Source organism: Coregonus clupeaformis, chromosome 17, assembly GCF_020615455.1.
Source record: "Coregonus clupeaformis isolate EN_2021a chromosome 17, ASM2061545v1, whole genome shotgun sequence".
Taxonomy (NCBI): Eukaryota; Metazoa; Chordata; class Actinopteri; order Salmoniformes; family Salmonidae; genus Coregonus; species Coregonus clupeaformis.
The window spans coordinates 10,145,615-10,168,711 of record NC_059208.1 but is presented as its reverse complement, the minus strand read 5'-3'; the positions used below and the strand labels follow the sequence as shown (position 1 = coordinate 10,168,711).

At 44.4% G+C, this 23,097-nt stretch overlaps 1 protein-coding gene across 7 annotated transcripts in view; it reads left to right on the top strand.

Moving 5' to 3' along the window:
- Positions 1-23,097, top strand: part of LOC121586572 (PHD finger protein 14-like) — an 89,835-nt gene that overhangs the window by 38,543 nt on the left and 28,195 nt on the right. For 6 of the 7 annotated variants that reach the window (XM_041903360.2, XM_041903365.2, XM_041903361.2 and 3 more), the window contains 2 exons: positions 5,548-5,610; positions 7,775-7,899. In XM_041903360.2, coding sequence (XP_041759294.2) covers positions 5,548-5,610; positions 7,775-7,899 — 188 coding nt within the window. Of the gene's footprint in view, positions 1-5,547; positions 5,611-7,774; positions 7,900-8,684; positions 9,242-23,097 lie in introns of those variants that run through there. The other variant, XM_041903367.2, reaches the window with a different exon arrangement.

The window sequence follows — 23,097 nt, the reverse complement described above, 5'->3', positions numbered from 1 at the left end:
AAAACTGGGGGCAGTTTGTACAACTCTGAGCTAAATCAATCTTTTAATTAAGTACATCATTGCATCTTTAACAGCCATGAATCATTTCACAGCACTATGCAGGATTAGAGAAGTTAACGGAGCGGAGGACCCAGCAGTAACTAGATGTAGTAACTTAATTCTCACTAGACTAATGGCATATTGTTCCTGTATAATCATGGAGGGGTGTTGCAGCAGGGCCACGTTTAATCACCACCCCAATACACACACTGTCACACAGAAGATTCTAGAAGAAGAAGCAATGATAAACAAGCCTCCTTGAAAATGCAGGATGGTTTTGGTCTGCAATTATTCATTTTGGAGATAATAATTAGAGATATTGTCAGTAGATTTTACTAGAAGAAGCAAAGACCAAGCTTTCTTGAAAATGAGGTACAGTTTGGGTCCGGAACTGATGGCTCTGAGATGTAATGATTCAATGAGTGTTGAAAGTATATGGCCAAATAAGTAGTGATGCGTTATGGAGTATAGCTGTCAGGCTGTGTGTAGGATGTCTAACAGATACAGTGGGGGGAAAAAAGTATTTAGTCAGCCACCAATTGTGCAAGTTCTCCCACTTAAAAAGATGAGAGAGGCCTGTCATTTTCATCATAGGTACACGTCAACTATGACAGACAAATTGAGGGAAAAAAATCCAGAAAATCACATTGTAGGATTTTTAATGAATTTATTTGCAAATTATGGTGGAAAATAAGTATTTGGTCACCTACAAACAAGCAAGATTTCTGGCTCTCAATGACCTGTAACTTCTTCTTTAAGAGGCTCCTCTGTCCTCCACTCGTTACCTGTATTAATGGCACCTGTTTGAACTTGTTATCAGTATAAAAGACACCTGTCCACAACCTCAAACAGTCACACTCCAAACTCCACTATGGCCAAGACCAAAGAGCTGTCAAAGGACACCAGAAACAAAATTGTAGACCTGCACCAGGCTGGGAAGACTGAATCTGCAATAGGTAAGCAGCTTGGTTTGAAGAAATCAACTGTGGGAGCAATTATTAGGAAATGGAAGACATACAAGACCACTGATAATCTCCCTCGATCTGGGGCTCTACGCAAGATCTCACCCCGTGGGGTCAAAATGATCACAAGAACGGTGAGCAAAAATCCCAGAACCACACGGGGGGACCTAGTGAATGACCTGCAAAGAGCTGGGACCAAAGTAACAAAGCCTACCATCAGTAACACACTACGCCGCCAGGGACTCAAATCCTGCAGTGCCAGACGTGTCCCCCTGCTTAAGCCAGTACATGTCCAGGCCCGTCTGAAGTTTGCTAGAGTGCATTTGGATGATCCAGAAGAGGATTGGGAGAATGTCATATGGTCAGATGAAACCAAAATAGAACTTTTTGGTAAAAACTCAACTCGTCGTGTTTGGAGGACAAAGAATGCTGAGTTGCATCCAAAGAACACCATACCTACTGTGAAGCATGGGGGTGGAAACATCATGCTTTGGTCATGGGTGCACTTCAGCCACGCTCAAGGTCCTAAATGATATTATAACCGCGATCGATAATAGACAGTACTGTGCAGCCGTCTTCATCGACCTGGCCAAGGCTTTCGACTCTGTCAACCACCGCATTCTTATTGGCAGACTAAATAGCCTTGGTTTCTCAAATGACTGCCTCGCCTGGTTCACCAACTACTTCTCAGATAGAGTTCAATGTGTGAAATCGGAGGGCCTGTTGTCTGGACCTATGGCAGTCTCTATGGGGGTGCCACAGGGTTCAATTCTTGGGCCGACTCTTTTCTCCGTGTATATCAATGATGTCGCTCTTGCTGCTGGTGACTCTCAGATCCACCTCTACGCAGACGACACCATTTTGTATACATCTGGCTCTTCATTGGACACTGTGTTAACAAACCTCCAAACGCGCTTCAATGCCATACAACACTCCTTCAGTAGCCTCCAACTGCTCTTAAACACTAGTAAAACTAAATGCATGCTCTTCAATCGAACGCTGCTGGTACCCGCCCACCCGACTAGAATCACCACTCTCGACGGGTCTGACCTAGAGTATGTGGACAACTACAAATACCTAGGTGTCTGGTTAGACTGTAAACTCTCCTTCCAGACTCACATTAAGAATCTCCAATCCAAAGTTAAATCTTGAATCGGCTTCCTATTTCGCAACAAAGCCTCCTTCACTCATGCTGCCAAACATGCCCTCGTAAAACTGACTATCCTACCGATCCTTGACTTCGGCGATGTCATTTACAAAATAGCCACCAACACTCTACTCAGCAAATTGGATGTAGTCTATCACAGTGCCATCCGTTTTGTCTCCAAAGCCCCATACACTACCCACCACTGTGACCTGTACGCTCTTGTTGGCTGGTCCTCACTACATGTTCTTCGTCAAACCCACTGGCTCCAGGCCATCTATAAATCACTGCTAGGCATATCCCCGCCTTATCTTAGCTCATTGGTCACCATAGCAGCACCCACCCGTAGTCTGCGCTCCAGCAGGTATATCTCACTGGTCATTCCCAAAGCCAACACCTCCTTTGGCCGCCATTCCTTCCAGTTCTCTGCTGCCAATGACTGGAACGAACTGCAAAAATCTCTGAAGCTGGAGACTCTTATCTCCCTCACTAACTTTAAGCACCAGTTGTCAGAGCACCTTACCGATCACTGCACATGTACACAGCCCATCTGAAATTAGCCCATCCAACTACCTCATCCCTATATTGTTATTTGTTTTGCTCTTTTGCACCCCAGTATCTCTATTTGCACATAATCTCTTGCACATCTAGCATTCCAGTGTTAATACTAATTGTAATTATTTTGCACTATAGCCTATTTATTGCCTTACCTCCATAACTTGCTACATTTGCACACAGTGTATATATTTTTTCTGTTGTATTTTATGACCTTATGTTTTTTTTACCCCATATGTAACTCTGTGTTGTTGTTTTTATCGCACTGCTTTGCTTTATCTTGGCCAGGTCGCAGTTGTAAATGAGAACTTGTTCTCAACTGGCTTACCTGGTTAAATAAAGGTGAAATAAAAATAAAATAAAATGCTTTGGGGCTGTTTTTCTGCAAAGGGACCAGGACGACTGATCCGTGTAAAGGAAAGAATGAATGGGGCCATGTATCGTGAGATTTTGAGTGAAAACCTCCTTCCATCAGCAAGGCCATTGAAGATGAAACGTGGCTGGGTCTTTCAGCATGACAATGATCCCAAACACACCGCCCGGGCAACGAAGGAGTGGCTTCGTAAGAAGCATTTCAAGGTCCTGGAGTGGCCTAGCCAGTCTCCAGATCTCAACCCCATAGAACATCTTTGGAGGGAGTTGAAAGTCCGTGTTGCCCAGCGACAGCCCCAAAACATCACTGCTCTAGAGGAGATTTGCATGAAGGAATGGGCCAAAATACCAGCAACAGAGTGTGAAAACCTTGTGAAGACTTACAGAAAACGTTTGACCTGTGTCATTGCCAACAAAGGGTATATAACAAAGTATTGAGAAACTTTTGTTATTGACCAAATACTTATTTTCCACCATAATTTGCAAATAAATTCATTAATAATCCTACAATGTGATTTTCTGGAGAAAAAAATGCTAATTTTGTCTGTCATAGTTGACGTGCACCTATGATGAAAATTACAGGCCTCTCTCATCTTTTTAAGTGGGAGAACTTGGTGGCTGACTAAATACTTTTTTCCCCCACTGTATACCTTGAGGGCGCATGTTGATTTAGAAGAGGGCACTGCCCTGCAGTAGGCAGTGTACTCAGTCAGCAGCCCCTGAACAAGGGCCAGAGGAGGCTAAGCTGCACCACAGAGTGGCAGTGGGCCACCTTACCCCTGTGGCCCCGCACACACACACATAAGCACCGTACACACACACACTCCAACACTCGTCCCCATGCAGGGGCCAGCGGGAGGTTGATTAGTCAGCCCTGATCAATTGAAAAAGGGCTTTAGAGCAGTGCCAGCGCCAGGGTGCCCTGGTAAAAGAATAAATGCAAAGCAGGGCCTTTTCAGCAGCTGCCATCGCATGCCTTGCATTTGAAGATAAATGCAGCATTGAAGCTCCTCGACTGGAGCGGACGCGGCGAGAGGAAATCAGAAAAAGACGGCTTAATCCCTGAGTACTTCCAGCAGCAGGGTCCTCAGCCCAGCGTACTCTGGGCACTTTGCTTTAGATGCGCTAACAGAAAAACACATTAACCCAGACCCACCGCCACAGCACTCTACACGACCTCCTTCTCTCCATCCTCCATCCTCCACCTTCCCACTCCCCTCTATCCCTCCTCCCTCTCTCCCTCCCTCTCTGAAAGAACATACAGAAAGAGCAAACCTCCAGAAGGAGTTCTTAAAAAAAATAAAAAAAATAAGGAACAGCAGGGTGTGTTTGTGTTATCTAAGAGGGCGACAGCCAGACAGCCAGCCAACCAGACAGACAGACAGACACTGGGCTATTCTCTGGCTCTTGCTAGGCAGCCAGGCAGTGAGTGGCCTCAGAGAATGAGTGTTCCTCAGGCTCTCTCCTTCCAGGTGTGGAGGGGGTTGGTTATTGACAGTCTAAAAACAAAAGACGGGGGAAATAAAATGGAAGAGGACTGGAGTGTGTTTTTCTCCCCTCCTCTCTCTGATGACTATCTGTTGTGTTCCTTCTGGGAGCTGGGATTGGGAGGGAGGATGGATGGGGAGGCGGGGGGGAAGCGGGCTGGGGTGGAATATCGGAGGAGGATCAGGGTATGGTGGCTGTAGATAAGTGAGATCCATGAAGAGGTGTAGGGAGAAAGGCAGGGAGGGAGCAGCCATATCTCCACAGCTCTTTCTCTCCTTTCTCTTTCTCTCTCCCGCTCCCTCTATCTCTGTCGAACCCGCCCCTCTCTTTCTCTCGCTTTCTCACTCTCTCTCTCGTGCAGCTGAATAGGACCTAGTCCACAGACAGCACTGTGTGGCTCTCTTGTCTTGTATGGCCAGAGGTAAAACAAAACACCAGCCTCACTGGGCAGTAGAGGATTAAATACAGGACAAACAAATGTATTTGGAAAACAGTTTATGCTTTCTGTTGTATTGTTGCAAAAGGCAGAGACCACAGTGGGTTTTCTTTGTTTGACAATCTGATTAAACAGCTGAGGGAGCAGACAGCGTCATAAACATACTTTCACTGGCTCCAGAATCTTTTGGAGAACAGGAAAGCAATAAATAGTTAGATTTTTCTGATGCTGCCAATACCTTGTGAAGCATATCTCTAATTAAGTCAAATTATTATTTTGACAGATTCTCACAGACAAAATTCCAAGAACGAAAGATTTGCCTGACCACTCAACAACTCAAAGTAGACATATATTATGACCTTGTTGTGACCTTGTGCCTTGCATGGCTAGCTGATAACCTTTCACAAGGCTTATGAGACTGACCAGAGCTCAGGTCAATTATCTCTCATCATTTCACACAGATCAATCAATTAGCACATGAATTACCACAGAATTCGAGCTTAGTTAAAACGGACCGCAATGAACCTAACATGGTGTTCTGTATTTCACAGAGAACCAGAGGGCAGAAGAGGAAGAGGGTGTCCATCTGTGAAGAAGAGAAGTTTGAGGTGCAGGTATGTCATTGGTCTAAATTTGTTACTAAACATTCCTAAAGCTCCTAACCTCCCTATCATACACACAACTACAGTGAGGGGGAAAAGTATTTGATCCCCTGCTGATTTTGTACGTTTGCCCACTGACAAAGACATGATCAGTCTATAATTTTAATGGTAGGTTTATTTGAACAGTGAGAGACAGAATAACAACAACAAAAATCCAGAAAAACGCATGTCAAAAATGTTATAAGTTGATTTGCATTTTAATGAGGGAAATAAGTATTTGACCCCTCTCAATCAGAAAGATTTCTGGCTCCCATGTGTCTTTTATACAGGTAACGAGCTGAGATTAGGAGCACACTCTTAAAGGGAGTGCTCCTAATCTCAGTTTGTTACCTGTATAAAAGACACCTGTCCACAGAAGCAATCAATCAATCAGATTCCAAACCATGGCCAAGACCAAAGAGCTCTCCAAGGATGTCAGGGACAAGATTGTAGACCTACACAAGGCTGGAATGGGCTACAAGACCATCGCCAAGCAGCTTGGTGATGTCACGAGTGTCCGTGTAATGCGGTGGATTGAGGTCAGGCGCAGGACACAGAACTCAATGAAACGTACTTTACTGAATAAGTAAAGAATCCAAATACAAAACACCTCCACACAGGGAGGAACAAACCCGCTCACCAACGACACACGAAACGAAAAAACAAACACGCACAAAACACATTGGGAGCCACCGGGTTAAATTGGGAAGGAGTAATCACGTAATGGGCAACAGGTGTGTAACAATCAGACAACAGATGCAACATAGAAACATAGAACATAGATCGGCAGCAGCTAGTATTCCGGTGACGACGAACGCCGAAGCCTGCCCGAGCAAGGAGGAGGGGCAGCCTCGGCAGAATCCGTGACAGGTGAGAAGGTGACAACAGTTGGTGCGATTATTCGCAAATGGAAGAAACACAAAATAACTGTCAATCTCCCTCGGCCTGGGGCTCCATGCAAGATCTCACCTTGTGGAGTTGCAATGATCATGAGAACGGTGAGGAATCAGCCCAGAACTACACGGGAGGATCTTGTCAATGATCTCAAGGCAGCTGGAACCATAGTCACCAAGAAAACAATTGGTAACACACTACGCCATGAAGGACTGAAATCCTGCAGCGCCCGCAAGGTCCCCCTGCTCAAGAAAGCACATATACAGGCCTGTCTGAAGTTTGCCAATGAACATTTGAATGATTCAGAGGAGAATTGGGTGAAAGTGTTGTGGTCAGATGAGACCAAAATGGAGCTCTTTGGCATCAACTCAACTCGCCGTGTTTGGAGGAGGAGGAATGCTGCCTATGACCCCAAGAACACCATCCCCACCGTCAAACATTGAGGTGGAAACATTATGCTTTGGGGGTGTTTTTCTGCTAAGGGGACAGGACAACTTCACCGCATCAAAGGGACGATGGATGGGGCCATGTACCGTCAAATCTTGGGTGAGAACCTCCTTCCCTCAGCCAGGGCATTGAAAATGGGTCGTGGTTGGGTATTCCAGCATGACAATGACCCAAAACACACGGCCAAGGCAACAAAGGAGTGGCTCAGGAAGAAGCACATTAAGGTCCTGGAGTGGCCTAGCCAGTCTCCAGACCTTAATCCCATAGAAAATCTGTGGAGGGAGCTGAAGGTTCGAGTTGCCAAACGTCTGCCTCGAAACCTTAATGACTTGGAGAAGATCTGCAAAGAGGAGTGGGACAAAATTCCTCCTGAGATGTGTGCAAACCTGGTGGCCAACTACAAGAAACGTCTGACCTCTGTGATTGCCAACAAGGGTTTTGCCACCAAGTACTAAGTCATGTTTTGCAGAGGGGTCAAATACTTATTTCCCTCATTAAAATGCAAATCAATTTATAACATTTTTGACATGCGTTTTTCAGGATTTTTTTGTTATTCTGTCTCTCACTGTTCAAATAAACCTACCATTCAAATTATAGACTTATCATGTCTTTGTCAGTGGGCAAACGTACAAAATCAGCAGGGGATCAAATACTTTTTTCCCTATACTGTAATACATACACATCACATGTTACTTACTCTATTCACTCTATTAGCCTGCATATTATCGTTCTTCTACACCATTACCACACACACACATGGCAGTGTCGGGTCTAATCAGCCTGTGTGTTTCCATAGGAACCGTCTCTACGGGAGCGGCGTCAGCGTCAGTCTGCGATGCAGAAGAAGACACCTAAAGCAGATGACACCAGGACCAACTGTACCTCCTGCAAAGGACCCGGGGACAACGAGAACCTCGTCAGGTGGGTCACAGTGTGTATGTGTGTGTATGTGAAAAGGTAGGTGGTGGGATAATGTGGGTGTGGCCATGGAAAGGGAGGTTGGAAGGGTGCATGAATGTGTGTGTAACACACAAGCCCATGCTTGTGAATGTGTGTTCACACCTGTTTGTTTGTGTGTGTGTGTTTGAGGAGCCATATCCTCCTGATGATTAATGTTCAGTCTTCATTAGTAGGCCTTGGCTGGTGAGGGAGGCTGGGTGAGGGGGGCTGGGTGAGGGGGGCTGGGTGAGGGGGGCTGGTGAGGGAGGCTGAGGCTGTATTGAACAGCCACCTACTTTTACACACTTCATCAAGATGTAATGAACAGTCTGATCTGCCCTGGTCTCCCATCAGAGCTTCAGCTGTCTCACGCTGCTTAAACAGGACCGTGACTTTACTAGATCCATCGGTAGTGTGTGAATTACAGCAGTCGGCATTAACACACTGTAGACTGACTGATTTATCAAGACTGTATTTATTTATGAGGTAGACCACTGTATATTTGCTTTCTATATGGCCTACAAACTGGGACTGTCATTGGCTCATTTCAAAGCAACTGTATGCTTTTTTCACTTTATAACTTGTTATACTTGACTTAATTTATCCAGGTAACGTAGGGTTCTTTCTGTGAGCTGTATTTGGTGTTATCAGTGTATGTAAGGTTGAGCTAATAATGTGTGGTTCTGTCAGTGTTTTCTAGGTTAAGGAGGTCGGGGGCTGTGAGGTGTGCTGCCTGCCCTGACTCTTTCTATCTTTGCATTGCACAGGTTGTGAGAGCCGGGGCAGACACCTCTCCTCACCTCCCCACACCTAGACACAGCTGGACAGATGAGAGAGAGAGAGAAGCAGACCTTTGGCTTAGAGACAGAGAGGGACTTAATTACGCAGAAGAATGACAGCGGCGGTGTGGGATCAGATGGCCATCTTTAAACTTCCGACCACGGGCTTCTTCGTGACCCAAATTGGACCTCCTACTGGCCGTCCAATTAAAATTGAGGGAGAGAGGCAGAAATGGACATGAACTTTGAGGAATTCTAAAATACTTGTTGAAATTAGCAAATGAAGTTTTGGGGAGGTTCAGTATTACTGAACTAGTCATTCTTGTAAGAAAGGACATGTTGGTATTACTGGACAGGCCTTTTGTGATCATCATTGCCATCTCTAAGGGCTCATCTATAAGGACTATGGCCTATCTGGACTAAGGAGTGATTCTGAAACTCAACAATATTACTAGAAGCATCTCATTGCTTTCCTGTCTGTCTCCTCTCTATTCCTCTGCTTTCTCTCTTCCCCTTGTTCCCTTTTCTGTTTCTCTCCCCGTCTCTTCACTCTCTCCTCAGCCCCCTTCTCTCTCTCTCTCTCTCTCTCTCTCTCTCTCTCTCTCTCTCTCTCTCTCTCTCTCTCTCTCTCTCTCTCTCTCTCTCTCTCTCTCTCTCTCTCTCTCTCTCTCTCTCTCTCTCTCTCTCTCTCTCTCTCTCTCTCTCTCTCTCTCTCTCTCATCCATTCTATGATGGCACTTCACTCCTTTGACCTCCCTAAGCATCTTATTACCACATCCAATCAGTTGTATTGACTCCAGTCATTTGTGGTCCAATCACATGGTGTTTTCCTCAGTAAAGGCCTTTAATTGGAGATGCACTTGAACTTAAGCTCTCATCATCTTCTTCTAGTGTTGTGTTGTCGTCGGGTAGAACTTTCTAGAGTAGAGGAAAAGTAGTGATTTTTTGTAGAATGATTTCCCTTTCTGGTGTTTGAGAAGTAAGTAGCTGCTTAGATAGGCCCTACAGTGGCCTAAGGTTTAACATATTGATAATAGCAACATTTATAGTAATGGTTATTGTAACTTCTAATGTGAGTGTGTGTGTGTGTACCGTAGGTGTTTAGGCATTCTAAAGTCTCCCTTCCTTCCTCTTGAATATTTTAAAGTGACACTTCTTTAAATGCAGCCCAGCTCTCTCTCTCTATCTCTCTCTCTCTCTCTCTCTCTCTGTGTGTGTGTGTGTGTGTGTGTGTGTGTGTGTGTGTGTGTGTGTGTGCGCCTCCCCAGTGCCCCATAGTGAGTGCTGTCAACTGAGCAGCTGCCATGTGGTCCGTCTGTCTGTCAGGGTCCTTGACAGAAGTGTCACAGTTTGCCCTCACATGTCACTCCTCCTCTCTTCCTCCCATCTGTCTGGGGATCCTATATGCATGGCTCTGGGAGCTGCCAAACCTCACAATGTGTAGGTCCACTGGAAAATCTGCGGAGAAAATAAAGATGGTGGTTTTCCTGTGGAGATTAGAGATCCCTGTACAGGATGACCTGGTCACTCACCAAGTCATGTCACCCCCATGAGCCCTCCTCCTCATCCTCTTCTGCCTCCTCCGCCGCAACAAATTTAGAGGACTGTCCATGAGCTACAGCCTCCAGCTAACCCTACTCCAGCTAACCAGCTAACGCTACTCCAGCTAACCCTACTCCAGCTAACCTTACTCCAGCTAACCCGCTAACACTACTCCAGCTAGCCCTACTCCAGCTAACCCTACTACACCTAACCAGCTAACCCTACTACATCTAACCAGCTAACCCTACTCCAGCTCCCTACTACATCTAACCAGCTAACCCTACTCCAGCTAACCCTATTACAGCTAACCAGCTAACCCTACTCCAGCTAACCCTATTCCAGCTAACCCTATTCCAGCTAACCCTACTCCAGCTAACCCTACTCCAGCTAACCCTATTCCAGCTAACCCTACTCCAGCTAACCCTACTCCAGCTAACCCTACTCCAGCTAACCCTATTCCAGCTACCCAGCTAACCCTACTCCAGCTAACCCTACTCCAGCTGACCAGCTAAGCCTACTCCAGCTAAGCCTACTACGACTAACCCTACTCCAGCTAACCGTGCATGGCTTTGTATGTAACCATTAGGGATAGGGCTAGGCTATGACCAACTGTGTATCTGACTGAGCAATTAGCGCTACTGTAGCCTACAGTAAATGTACTTTTAACATGAGTATATGTGGTGTGTTCCAACAGTTTAGATTGTGTGAATGAACACCTGGTAGCTGTGTTGTGTGTACAGTATTTATTGATAAGGCCAAGCTTTTTAGTGTCTTTTATTTGTGCCTTCATACTTGATTTTATATCATAATACGCCTTTTGTTATTACTGTATTGTGAAGAAATTGAGTTTAGCTGACTTTTGAGTAGGAACCTCAAAGGACTCCTTGCTAAACGTATTCATTGTTTATATACAGTGGGGAGAACAAGTATTTGATACACTGCCGATTTTGCAGGTTTTCCTACTTACAAAGCATGTAGAGGTCTGTAATTTTTATCATAGGTACACTTCAACTGTGAGAGACGGAATCTAAAACAAAAATCCAGAAAATCACATTGTATGATTTTTAAGTAATTAATTTGCATTTTATTGCATGACATAATTATTTGATCACCTACCAACCAGTAAGAATTCCAGGTCTCACAGACCTGTTAGTTTTTCTTTAAGAAGCCCTCCTGTTCTCCACTCATTACCTGTATTAACTGCACCTGTTTGAACTCGTTACCTGTATAAAAGACACATGTCCACACACTCAATCAAACAGACTCCAACCTCTCCACAATGGCCAAGACCAGAGAGCTGTGTAAGGACATCAGGGATAAAATTGTAGACCTGCACAAGGCTGGGATGGGCTACAGGACAATAGGCAAGCAGCTTGGTGAGAAGGCAATAACTGTTGGCGCAATTATTAGAAAATGGAAGAAGTTCAAGATGACGGTCAATCACCCTCGGTCTGGGGCTCCATGCAAGATTTCACCTCGTGGGGCATCAATGATCATGAGGAAGGTGAGGGATCAGCCCAGAACTACACGGCAGGACCTGGTCAATGACCTGAAGAGAGCTGGGACCACAGTCTCAAAGAAAACCATTAGTAACACACAACGCCGTCATGGATTAAAATCCTGCAGTGCACGCAAGGTCCCCCTGCTCAAGCCAGCGCATGTCCAGGCTCGTCTGAAGTTTGCCAATGACCATCTGGATGATCCAGAGGAGGAATGGGAGAAGGTCATGTGGTCTGATGAGACAAAAATAGAGCTTTTTGGTCTAAACTCCACTCGCCGTGTTTGGAGGAAGAAGAAGGATGAGTACAACCCCAAGAACACCATCCCAACCGTGAAGCATGGAGGTGGAAACATCATTCTTTGGGGATGCTTTTCTGCAAAGGGGACAGGACGACTGCACCGTATTGAGGGGAGGATGGATGGGGCCATGTATTGCGAGATCTTGGCCATCAACCTCCTTCCCTCAGTAAGAGCATTGAAGATGGGTCGTGGCTGGGTCTTCCAGCATGACAACGACCCGAAACACACAGCCAGGGCAACTAAGGAGTGGCTCCGTAAGAAGCATCTCAAGGTCCTGGAGTGGCCTAGCCAGTCTCCAGACCTGAACCCAATAGAAAATATTTTGAGGGAGCTGAAAGTCTGTATTTCCCAGCGACAGCCCCGAAGCATGAAGGATCTGGAGAAGGTCTGTATGGAGGAGTGGGCCAAAATCCCTGCTGCAGTGTGTGCAAACCTGGTCAAGACCTACAGGAAACATATGATCTCTGTAATTGCAAACAAAGGTTTCTGTACCAAATATTAAGTTCTGCTTTTCTGATGTATCAAATACTTATGTCATGCAATAAAATGCAAATTAATTACTTAAAAATCATACAATGTGATTTTCTGGATTTTTGTTTTAGATTCCGTCTCTCACAGTTGAAGTGTACCTATGATATACATTACAGACCTCTACATGCTTTGTAAGTAGGAAAACCTGCAAAATCGGCAGTGTATCAAATACTTGTTCTCCCCACTGTATTTGTTTACAATACATGCCTCTATGCTACTATTTGTTTACACACATGCCTATATGTGATTAGTATTATTTGTATACATACATTTCTATATGTGATTATTTCTAACATGTTGTGGTATTACCACGTTTGGTAGAAGTTCATACAGTACCTGTGATATATGGAGGAAGAATGTTGCTGCTTTCATGATATGTGTGTATGTGAAGTATCCCGGCCTCCCGGCCCCTATAGCTCTCAGCATTACAGCAGAGCTTTAATAAACTCTTGACTTTTTCACCTTATTGCCATAGTGATAAATGAGAGTTAGACAGCTAATTAATTGTTGTAAAGGTGTGTCGGCGGCCGTGTCGATGGCGGGCAGCGGTCCGTTTGTGTGTCTACGCCCTCTGCCATCTCTGATTTATCACGGGGGAAGTGCCCTCTCGACTGCTGCCGGCCGCTGACCGTTAACAGGCCAGTAGAGCTGGTGAGAAGAGGAGAGTAGAGGGTGGTCTCTCTCTTTGCCTCTCTGTCCCTCTCTTTCCCTTTCTGTCTCTCTATTTCTCTCTTTTCTTCGCAACAAAGTTGATCTGTTTATTTCAGCTAAGCGCCGATTCTGTGGCCTCTCCTGCTCCTGCACCTATTCACCGCTCTCTCTTCTCGCTTTCTCCCTCTCAGCCAGATAGAGAGGGAGAATAAAGGCTTTCGTGGACAATCTGGTTAACAAAAGCCTCCAATGTGTCTGGCACCAGACGGATAGGCAGCAACAACAGGAAATACAGTCAGAGAGACACTCTCCATGCTGGGCCCAGACCTGGATTCAATTGAGCTGGGTTTGATTGAGCTTGCCTGGCTTAATGGACCAATAGAATAGTAGCAAAAGTGCAAACTCCGCCCATCTGGCACTCTAGGAAGGCTAGAGCAAACGCTGAAAGTATTTGAAAGATTTCAAATCGTATTTGAACCCAGGACTGGAGGAGAAGTACTCTGTGTTGGGCCCAGTAGAAAGATAGCCTGGCAGACAGACAGGCAGCAGTCTCACGTTGAGGTTGAGACTCAGAGAGATGGAATCAGCACAGCGTGGAGAACTGTAACTGCCCCAATCCCTCATTCCTGCATCCTTCTCTCAGCCCCGGGTCCACAGAGACACAGGGAGATCAGGCCTGGGTGGAGGGATTGAGTGAGGGATGCTACAGCTGTGTTACGACTATGGGGATGAGTGAGTCTGAGACAGGGACTGGGTGAGGGACGGAGAGAGGCGAAGGATGGAGAGAAAGGAGGGAGGTTCTGGAAGAGCAGTAACCTTTGGGATGATGAGTGCATTTCCCATTACCGTCCTGACACAGGATCCACCGAGATGATTTAATGGCGGCATTTTGTTTTTGCTGACTTCACTCCTTTTTTTCTCTCCACCACCATTAAAAGAGAAGAGAAAAGGCATGTCAGGCTGGGCTGGGCTGGGCTGGGCTGGGCTGTGGGTAGAGTAGCCAAGCAGCTCCAGTCTATTACTCCCCTGCCAGCCAGCCAGCTAGCTTCTTCTTTCCCTTCTCTCATCCCACTGATTCCACCGCCGCAGTGTCTGTGTGTCCGCTCCACTCACTTCCTGATTGCACTTTCTTCCTCCTCTTATCCTTCTCTCCTTTTTTATTCCCTTATTTTTCCTCCGCTCTGCAGTTGTACCCCCACGGCCCCTCCCACCTCCCCACCTATGTCTCAGTGACTACACACTAAGATGAATCACCTAACCCCCAGAGGTGCCTTATATCCTAATTAGTGTGGGTTTTGCCCCAGCACACAGACAGATGTACACTGTTAAGGAATGTGTGTGTGTGTGTGTGTGTGTGTGTGTCTGTGTCATAGACTGTATCTTCCCTTCCTGTAACAGAACATAAGACCAGGGGGTGACAGCACATGGAGAGGCCCTCAGTGAGCAGGCTGGGGCCTTAGTTAGGTCAGTCAGGGGCTAGAGGGGTCAGGCTCTACCTGGTGCTAGTGCTCAAATCCACACACACACACACACACACACACTGCCAGTCTCTGTCGGTCTGAGCTCGGTCCACTGGGGCCCCCTGCTGGTGGACTAGGGGAACAGCTCCAGACCTGTGTTCAAAACTATTTGAAGTCTCCCAGTTACTTTCAGCATTTGCTTTAGTATGCCTAGAGTGCCAGCTGGGCGGGATTTGCACTTTTGTGTCTATTCTATTGGTTATATTGCTCCAGGCAAAGTATTTGAACTAGGGCTGACCCCATTTAGTTGACTGGTCGATTGTTTGGTCGATAGGCTGTTGGTCAACCGAGATTTATTTAGTTAGCTTAAACAATAAATAGGGCCAAACCGTTCCATTTCGGAAATTGCATTCACAAATGAATGTGACTGTTTTTAGTCTTTGCTGTAATAAAGGCTTTACAAAAAAAACGTTACAACAGACTCTCCGGTACGCTTATAATTTATTTAGTGTTGTTTACATTGTTCCAAATGGTCAGAAGAATTCTATTGTAATGAAACAGCACCTATTTGGCACACATAGTCCTAATATTCACGCAGCGCTTGCTCCATTTAAATATTTTTTGTCACGTCCTCTGCATCCATTTGCTGTCACGTGTTACAGTGTTCAGAGTTTGTTATAACCAATTTATTGATGTGATTATGATATGCTGTAGGTCAGGCCCTAATGGTCACGTGCATGCAAAGCACACATGTGTCACGTAGAGAGCAAGGGTTGAGGGAATAGGCAATGTTTTTCCTAAACAAATTAGGGATTTCGGTGACATAACTTTTCAGTCAGAAATGGCTGTAATTAGGTTGCAGCTTCAGCAGCATGGACAGCACTATACACACTGTTCTGTGGTGGTCGCTGCTGCAGGGAGAAGAGAGAGTCAACGGCTGCTAGTAACACAGCGCATCAAGTCTGAGCCAGGCGGTACAATCAAATCAATTGCGGTCGGACTCCCTCTAGTCATTTGTGCGTCTTAATTATTTCATCAAACAGTTTGCTTAAAGCATTAAACAAGCTCAGTGCATATAGTTGATTTGATTAAAACACATAGGATGTCTCTATATATGGAAAAATACACAGTTAAACATTTTAACCGATCGGTTGAAAGAACCGACGACTCTTTTTTTTTGTCGGGGACAGCCCTAATTTGAACCAAGGTGTAGGCAGCTATGCTCTGTAGGATCCTATCTTCTTGTACTATGCTATAGTATCCTGTCTCCTTGTAGTGAGTTGTGTCCTAACGAGCTTGTAAATGCCTTGCAATGGTCTCTCTCTGTGTCTCGCCCCATTCATTACTGCCCACCTTGTAAAACAATGCCTCTTTAATGTCTCAGTACCGATCCACCGCCGACACTAAATCAAAAAGTGGGAGGCTATAATCCCATAATCCGCTCCCTCCGTTTCTATAGAGAAAATTCACAATAACTACTTTGTCACGGGCGGGACGCGGGAGTTGATAGCTGAGCGCTTTGTGGCGTATTGATCTCCCGTCACGTGAACACCCTCCACGTAATTGCGCTGCCCTCGTGTGATAAATTCACCGCTGTTGTTTCGGACACTGCGGGCTTCGGCGCCGCGCGGCACGGCCTGTGCTGGCCAGGGAAGAAGAGAGAGTTGGGAGGCCTGGGCCACACAAACCTTAACTGTTCGATACATGGAGGAAGAAAATAAGTTAGGTTGGGAGGCCACAAGCCTCGACTGTTCCATACATGGACGAATCTTTCTCTTTGCATGTGGTGCAACAAAGACGTTGTAAAGAAATCCCATATCAAAGGATCACCGTCCCGGATTCGATGTGTTCATTAGGTTATTTGTTGCCTGTTTGACATTCTTTTAACCAAAGGATGACTTTGTCAATGTGTTTGACAATAGTGATGGTTGTGATGATGACCATGTTGAAGTTGTTGCTGTTGTCGTTGATGATGAAGACAATGATGACGATGATCTTCATCTTGGAGTGTGTTATTCAAGGCCAACTGACGCCATGGTGTTTTCCATTTAGTTAATCTACAAAGAGGCTAATCAAAGTACTGCATGTGGATTAATCCCCAAACAAGTAAACAACATTTAATTACCACTAACAAACATGTAGAAAATTCAGATTTTCTTGACTTGACACATTGAAGTGTTTTTCCATCTATCTGATTTACACTACAGCACATGTTATGTTGCACTTTGGTTGTCCAGCAGCTGTACCATAACCACTAGTATCAAATCAAAGCACTAGTATTACTCTCCCCAGAGTAGAACCCCTGCATGGATTTACTGTAAGTCTATTATTTTTTCTCAAATCTTCTTATGACCATGTACCTGTGTGCACATTTACGTATACTGTAGATTAAGTACTTACATTTTGGATCCCAGCTCCAACCTAGTTGTCTAACCCAATGGTCTTACCTCCGTTGAGTTTGCAGATGCTTTAAACAGTAGTACTTATGAAAAGTTGCCTTCAGTTTCATGCTAATCTGATTGTGATTAAACGACTCTAATTGCTCTGATTCCTTTTAATATCCAATTATAACTCACTTGGCTTAAGTACCTTGGGAATCAATTGGATCTGACTCCCTCCCAATGTGTCTATGGTAAAAAACTGAGATGATTAAATTAAATGAACATTGATCTAGGCTACATCTTCACGCTAGCCCATGTACTGCCTTCTGGTTTAAACACATCCTTTTAACTTGAAACCCTGTGAATCCCTTTTCTTACTTTGTGTCATATCCGTATAATCTCTGAAATGCCCTTTGATTTCATTGAATCGTGTCTGTGTGTGAGGCATCGGCCGTGATTGCCTGTGGGTGAGGAGGAACAAGGGAACATGTCTAGGAGGACCCCTGTAGAGGCCACACACTCTAGAGCACACCCTTTGAAGATGGGAAATGTAATGTGAAGTTGTGAGACCTGGGATGAGAGCAGATCAAACCACGGCTAAGCCACCTGTTTGTCATCCCACTGAGAGGGAGACGGAAGGAGAGGGGGGAGAGAGGGGAATGGGGAAAGTACAAGAGAGAGGGTACAGGGGAGGATGTGGCAGAGAGGAGGGCCACTAACAACTCCTGTCAAGAGATTAAACAGCAGATGAAAGGGGATATTAGTCGCCCGCCGAGAGCAACATGTGTAGCAGACAAAACCAATCAATCGCCCACCTCACGCCCAATAAGATTACATCAATCAATAACCACACTTTTGAGTGATTAGATTCTGTCTCCTTCCAGAGGAGAGTTGAGAAGGGAGGGATGGAGAAGGGGGGACGAGCGAGCGGCTACATTTTCCCAATGATTAAAGCGGAGACAAATTGGTTTGATAACATCAAGGGCCTTGCTATGCAGGGGTCAATAAGGGCAGTGTTCAGAGCTGATAGAGGTTGAGTGACCACGTACGACGGACACAGTAAGTGAAGAGGAAGGTGGGATGGTGGGGCTACTGCATCACCTAACTCTCAGACCAGCTAGCCAAGGACTGCAGCACTGATCATTTATTTAAGCTCAGTGAGGAAGAAGTGGAAAACAAGTGGTAGCATATACAATGAAGGAGTAGTGGGCCTAAAACTGATCCTTGAGGGCCCCATAGATAACTATTGTCATACCTGTTGTCATTGTCTTCAGAAAGTATTCACACCCCTTGACTTTTTCCACATTTTGTTGTTACAGTCTGAATTTAAAATGGATGAAATTGAGATTTTGTGTCACTGATCTACACACAATACCTCATAATGTCGAAGTAGAATTATGTTTTTAGAAATGTTTACTAATTAATAAAAAATATAATGCTGAAAAGTCTTGTCAATAAGTATTCAGCCCTTTTGTTATGGCAATCCTAAATAAATTCAGGAGTAAAAATGTGCTTAACAAGTCACATTATAAGTTGCATGGACTCTGTGTGCAATAATAGTGTTAACATTATTTTTAAATGACTACCCCATCTTTGTACCCCGTAAATACAATTATCTGTAAGGTCTTTCAGTCAAGCAGTTAAATTCAAGCACAGATTCAACCACAAAGGCCAGGGAGGTTTTCCAATGCCTCGCAAAGATGGGCACCTATTGGTAGATGGGTAAAAAATAAATAAAAAATGACATTGAATATACCTTTGAGCATGGTGATGTTATTAATTACACTTTGGATGGTGAATCAATACACCCAGTCACTACAAAGATACAGGCGTCCTTCCTAACTCAGTTGCCGGAGAGCAAGGAAAACACTCAGGATTTCACCATGAGGCCAATGGTGACTTTAAAACAGTTACAGAGTTGCCTCCTGAGTGGCGCAGCGGTCACTACCGTCACAGCCGGCCGTGACCAGGAGTCCCATAGGGCGGCACACAATTGTCCCAGCGTCGTCCGGGTTAAGGGAGGGTTTGACTGGGGAGGCTTTCCTTGGCTCATCGCACTCTAGTGACTCCTTGTGGTGGGCCGGGCGCCTGCAAGTTGACTTCAGTCGTCAGTTGGACAGTGTTTCCGCCGACACATTAGTGCGGCTGGCTTCCGGGTTAAGTGAGCAGGTGTTAAGAAGCAGCACGGCTTGGTGGGTCATGTTTGGGAGGACGCATGACTCGACATTCGCCTCTCCCGAGCCCGTTAGAGAGTTGCAGAGATGAGACAAGATCATAACTAGCAATTGGATATCACGAAATTGGGGAGAAAAAGGGGGTAAAATTCCCCCAAAATAAATAAACTGTTACAGAGTTTAACTGCTGTGATAGGAGAAAACTGAGGATGAATCAACAACATTGTAGTTACTCCACAATACTAACATAAATGACAGAGTGAAAAGAAGGAAGCCTGTAAAGAATACAAATATTGCAAAGCATGTTTGCAATAAGGCACTGAAGTAATACTGCAAATACGGCAAATCCAACACAACACTTCACTGAGTACTACTCTTCATATTTTCAAGCATGGTGGTGGCTGCATCGTGTTATGGGTATGCTTGTCATCGACAAGGACTAGGGAGTTTTTTAGGATATAAATTAAAGGAATAGAGCTAAGCACAGGCAAAATCCTAGAGGAAACTTGGTTCAGTCTGCTTTCCAGAAGACACTAGGAGCAGTGGCGGCTCCTGAAAAAATTCTCAGGGGGGGCAATTTTTCTGATGATTTAGGTGACCTACACACATTTTTAAAAAGATATGTCCAGCAACAACATGAAGACAGGGGCAGCATATAAGTCAATGCCAGAAGCATTTATTGACTGATCTCAAAAGTGTTGGCTTACAAAAGCAAAATAAGTTATCACAGTAAAAATAATCAAGGGTGTTCTTTCACATTCCTCAACACTGCATAAACAATATGCATTTCCATAAACAAATGAAATATCAGCTGAAAATACAGCATCTTGGTATTTGTTCAGATTGCAGGATCAACAAGAGCTTTTACCACATTTTTTGCCTCATGGTTGAATTGGAAATATGTGCACCTGAGCATAATTCACAACAAGCAAGCAGGAGCTTTTGATAGAGGCTACTGAAAACATTGATGCAAGTTATTGGTAATAATAAATTTTTATAGACTTCCATATTCTGCCCTCTTGTATAGATTTGTGAAAATGAACAGTGATAGACATTTTGCCTGAAAACAGAATTTGAAAATAATTTCTAGAAAAGGTAAACACAGCTATCTGTATGGCTTTGTAAAAATGAACAACCATATTCTGGCCAATTGTATAGATTTGTAAATATGAACAACCATATTCTGGCCAATTGTATAGATTTGTAAAAATGAACATGAACAGATTATTATTTTTTTTAAACTTTTTTTTAAATGAAAAATAACTATTTTAAACAACATCAACTGTGAACTGATTTGGGCGTGTGTGTGTTAAAGAGACAGACAGGGAGGGACAAAGAGAGAGAGAGGCTACATTACTTGTACTGAAACTGTTCTCTTCTCTCTTTCAATGCAGCAAAGCGGTCAATGACTTTCTCATTGAAATCAGGCATGCTGAGGACTAGTTCACTCTCCATGGAAAGCATGGCCAGTGCATTCAGACGTTCCTGGCCCATTGAATTTCGCAGGGAATGTCTTAACTCGTGTCAAAGTTGAGAAACATCTCTCAGCTTCAGCTGTTGTCATGGGAGTAGTTATGAGGATGTTCAACAGAGTCACAGTCTCAGAGAACGTCTCCTGGAGGTTGTAGCTCATGAGAACCTGGTACAGTGCCAGTGCACCACAGTTTGACTTTCTCGTCGTCGGCAAAAAGACTGTTCAGTCTCTCCAAAAGCACACTGGCGATTGAGACTGAGGTTGATTCCGAGATGGGAAGGAACTCAAAAAGCGCTCCCTGCACTTTGTGGTTGCTATCTATGTACCTCAGCACAAGCACCAGCTGTGTCTGTGTAGAAACGTCCGTGGTCTCGTCAGCTTGGATAGCTACGAAGTTCGCCGACTTCACCTCCTCCACAATATGTTCCCTCATGACCGATAGCATACACTCCAGTAGCTCGTTTTGAATGGTCTTTGATGTGAACTTCTTTCAAAGAGACAATCGAGTTGCACTGAAGGCTAGCCATCTTGATAGTAGTACGTGAATTGATTGACGCTGCTACCCGCTCTTTTCTTAGTTACGTTCATGGTTATGTTACGTATGACGAAAGCGCGTAAGTGCAAGCCCTCAGAAACCCATAGAGATTGTATTGAAAGCTCTGATATTTGAAAAAAAAAGATTTTACATGACAGGCTATGAGAGACTTCTGGGCGATTTTCAACCTGACTGAAATCGCCCCAAAAGGGGCAGGGCCATTTGAAGCACGACTTTAGCCTGATTGGACATTTAGTGGCAGATCAGACGTCTAGATTAGAACACTGATAACTACTGTTGCCGTGATATAATTGATTAGAAAAAAAATCCCTTCCTTTTCCCGTTTGGCAGTGCGTCGCCCATATCACCCTAATGAACACACCGCCCCTGACTAGGAGACAAATTCACTTTTCAGAAGGACAGTTACCTAAAAGACAGCCAAAAATACACTGGAGTTGCTTACCAGACAAAATTGAATGTTCCTGAGTGGCCTAGTTAGTTCTGACTTAAATCGGCTTGAAAATCTATGGTAAGACTTGAAAATATCTGTCTAGCAATGATCAACAACCAACTTGACAGAGCTTAAAGAATTTTTAAAAGAATAATGGGCAAATATTGTACAATCTAGGTGTGCAAATCTCTTAGAGATTTGCCCAGAAAGACTGTAATAACATGTATTGACTCAGGGGGTTGAATACTTATCTAATCAATATATATTACTGTTTTATTTTCCATTAATAAAAAATAAAAAATCATTTTTTTCTTCCACTTTGACATTACAGAGTATTTTGTGTAGGTCGTTGACAAAAAAAAGGACAATTCAATCCACTTTAATCCCACTTTGTAACACAACAAAATGTGGAAGAAGTTAAGGTGTGTGAATACTTTCTGAAGGCACTGTATAATGTATGAATTGTGAAAAGAACATAGAATGTTTGTGTGTTGTACAATGTTAAAGAAATACTCCTAAATATAAATGCATTTGATAAAAGATTCTGATTCAAATTGAAAGAAGTGGAAAATAGAAAGTGATGAAGAAGAACAGAAAGGAAACGTTACTTTCCTTTTGAACTTACTGCAAAATGCAGGTCTCGTCATTTTGAATTCCAGTGAACTTCTCCTCATCAACCAGCAGCCAGCTGGCTGGGTCAGCATCATGAGCAGTGTTTTAATTCAAAGATGCTCAGCGAGATACACAACAAACAGCACAATAGGTTCATTAAAGTAAAGTAATTAAAATAAGTAAACGGGGCGAAGTGTCGTGCGCACACACATGCATATACACACACACACACACATATACACACACACACACATACATATACACACACACACATACATATACACACACATACATATACACACTCGCCTAATGAAAGTTTTGGGAGGTGTTTCAAGTGTGCTGTTTGTGCGTGCGTGTCTCAGGCAGGGGAGTCTACCTCCTCTCCTCTCTCTTGGCCCTGTAGAGGAGGGAGATTCATGGTCAATCAATTGGTGATTGTGTGCAACAAAAGGAGGATAGCTCATTAGCGCCGAAGACACACCTGTGGTCATTTGTCTTCTTTTCACTGATGAGGCCAGAGGGTGCTTTAATTTCCCTCTTGTTTCCTAGAAAAATATGCCTGCTCAGCCCATCTAGTGTGGGTGTGGTGTGGTGTGTGTCTGTGTGTGTGTGTGTGCGTGTGTGTGTGTGTGGACCACCTGCCTCTGCAGGTTCCCTGCTGATGTGCACCAGCTGTTCGTCTCTGCTTCTACAACTTAGTATAGTTTTTCCCAACCCTGGTCCTCCAGTACCCCCAACAGTACACATTTTTATTGTAACCCTGGACACGCACACCTGATTCATCTTGTCA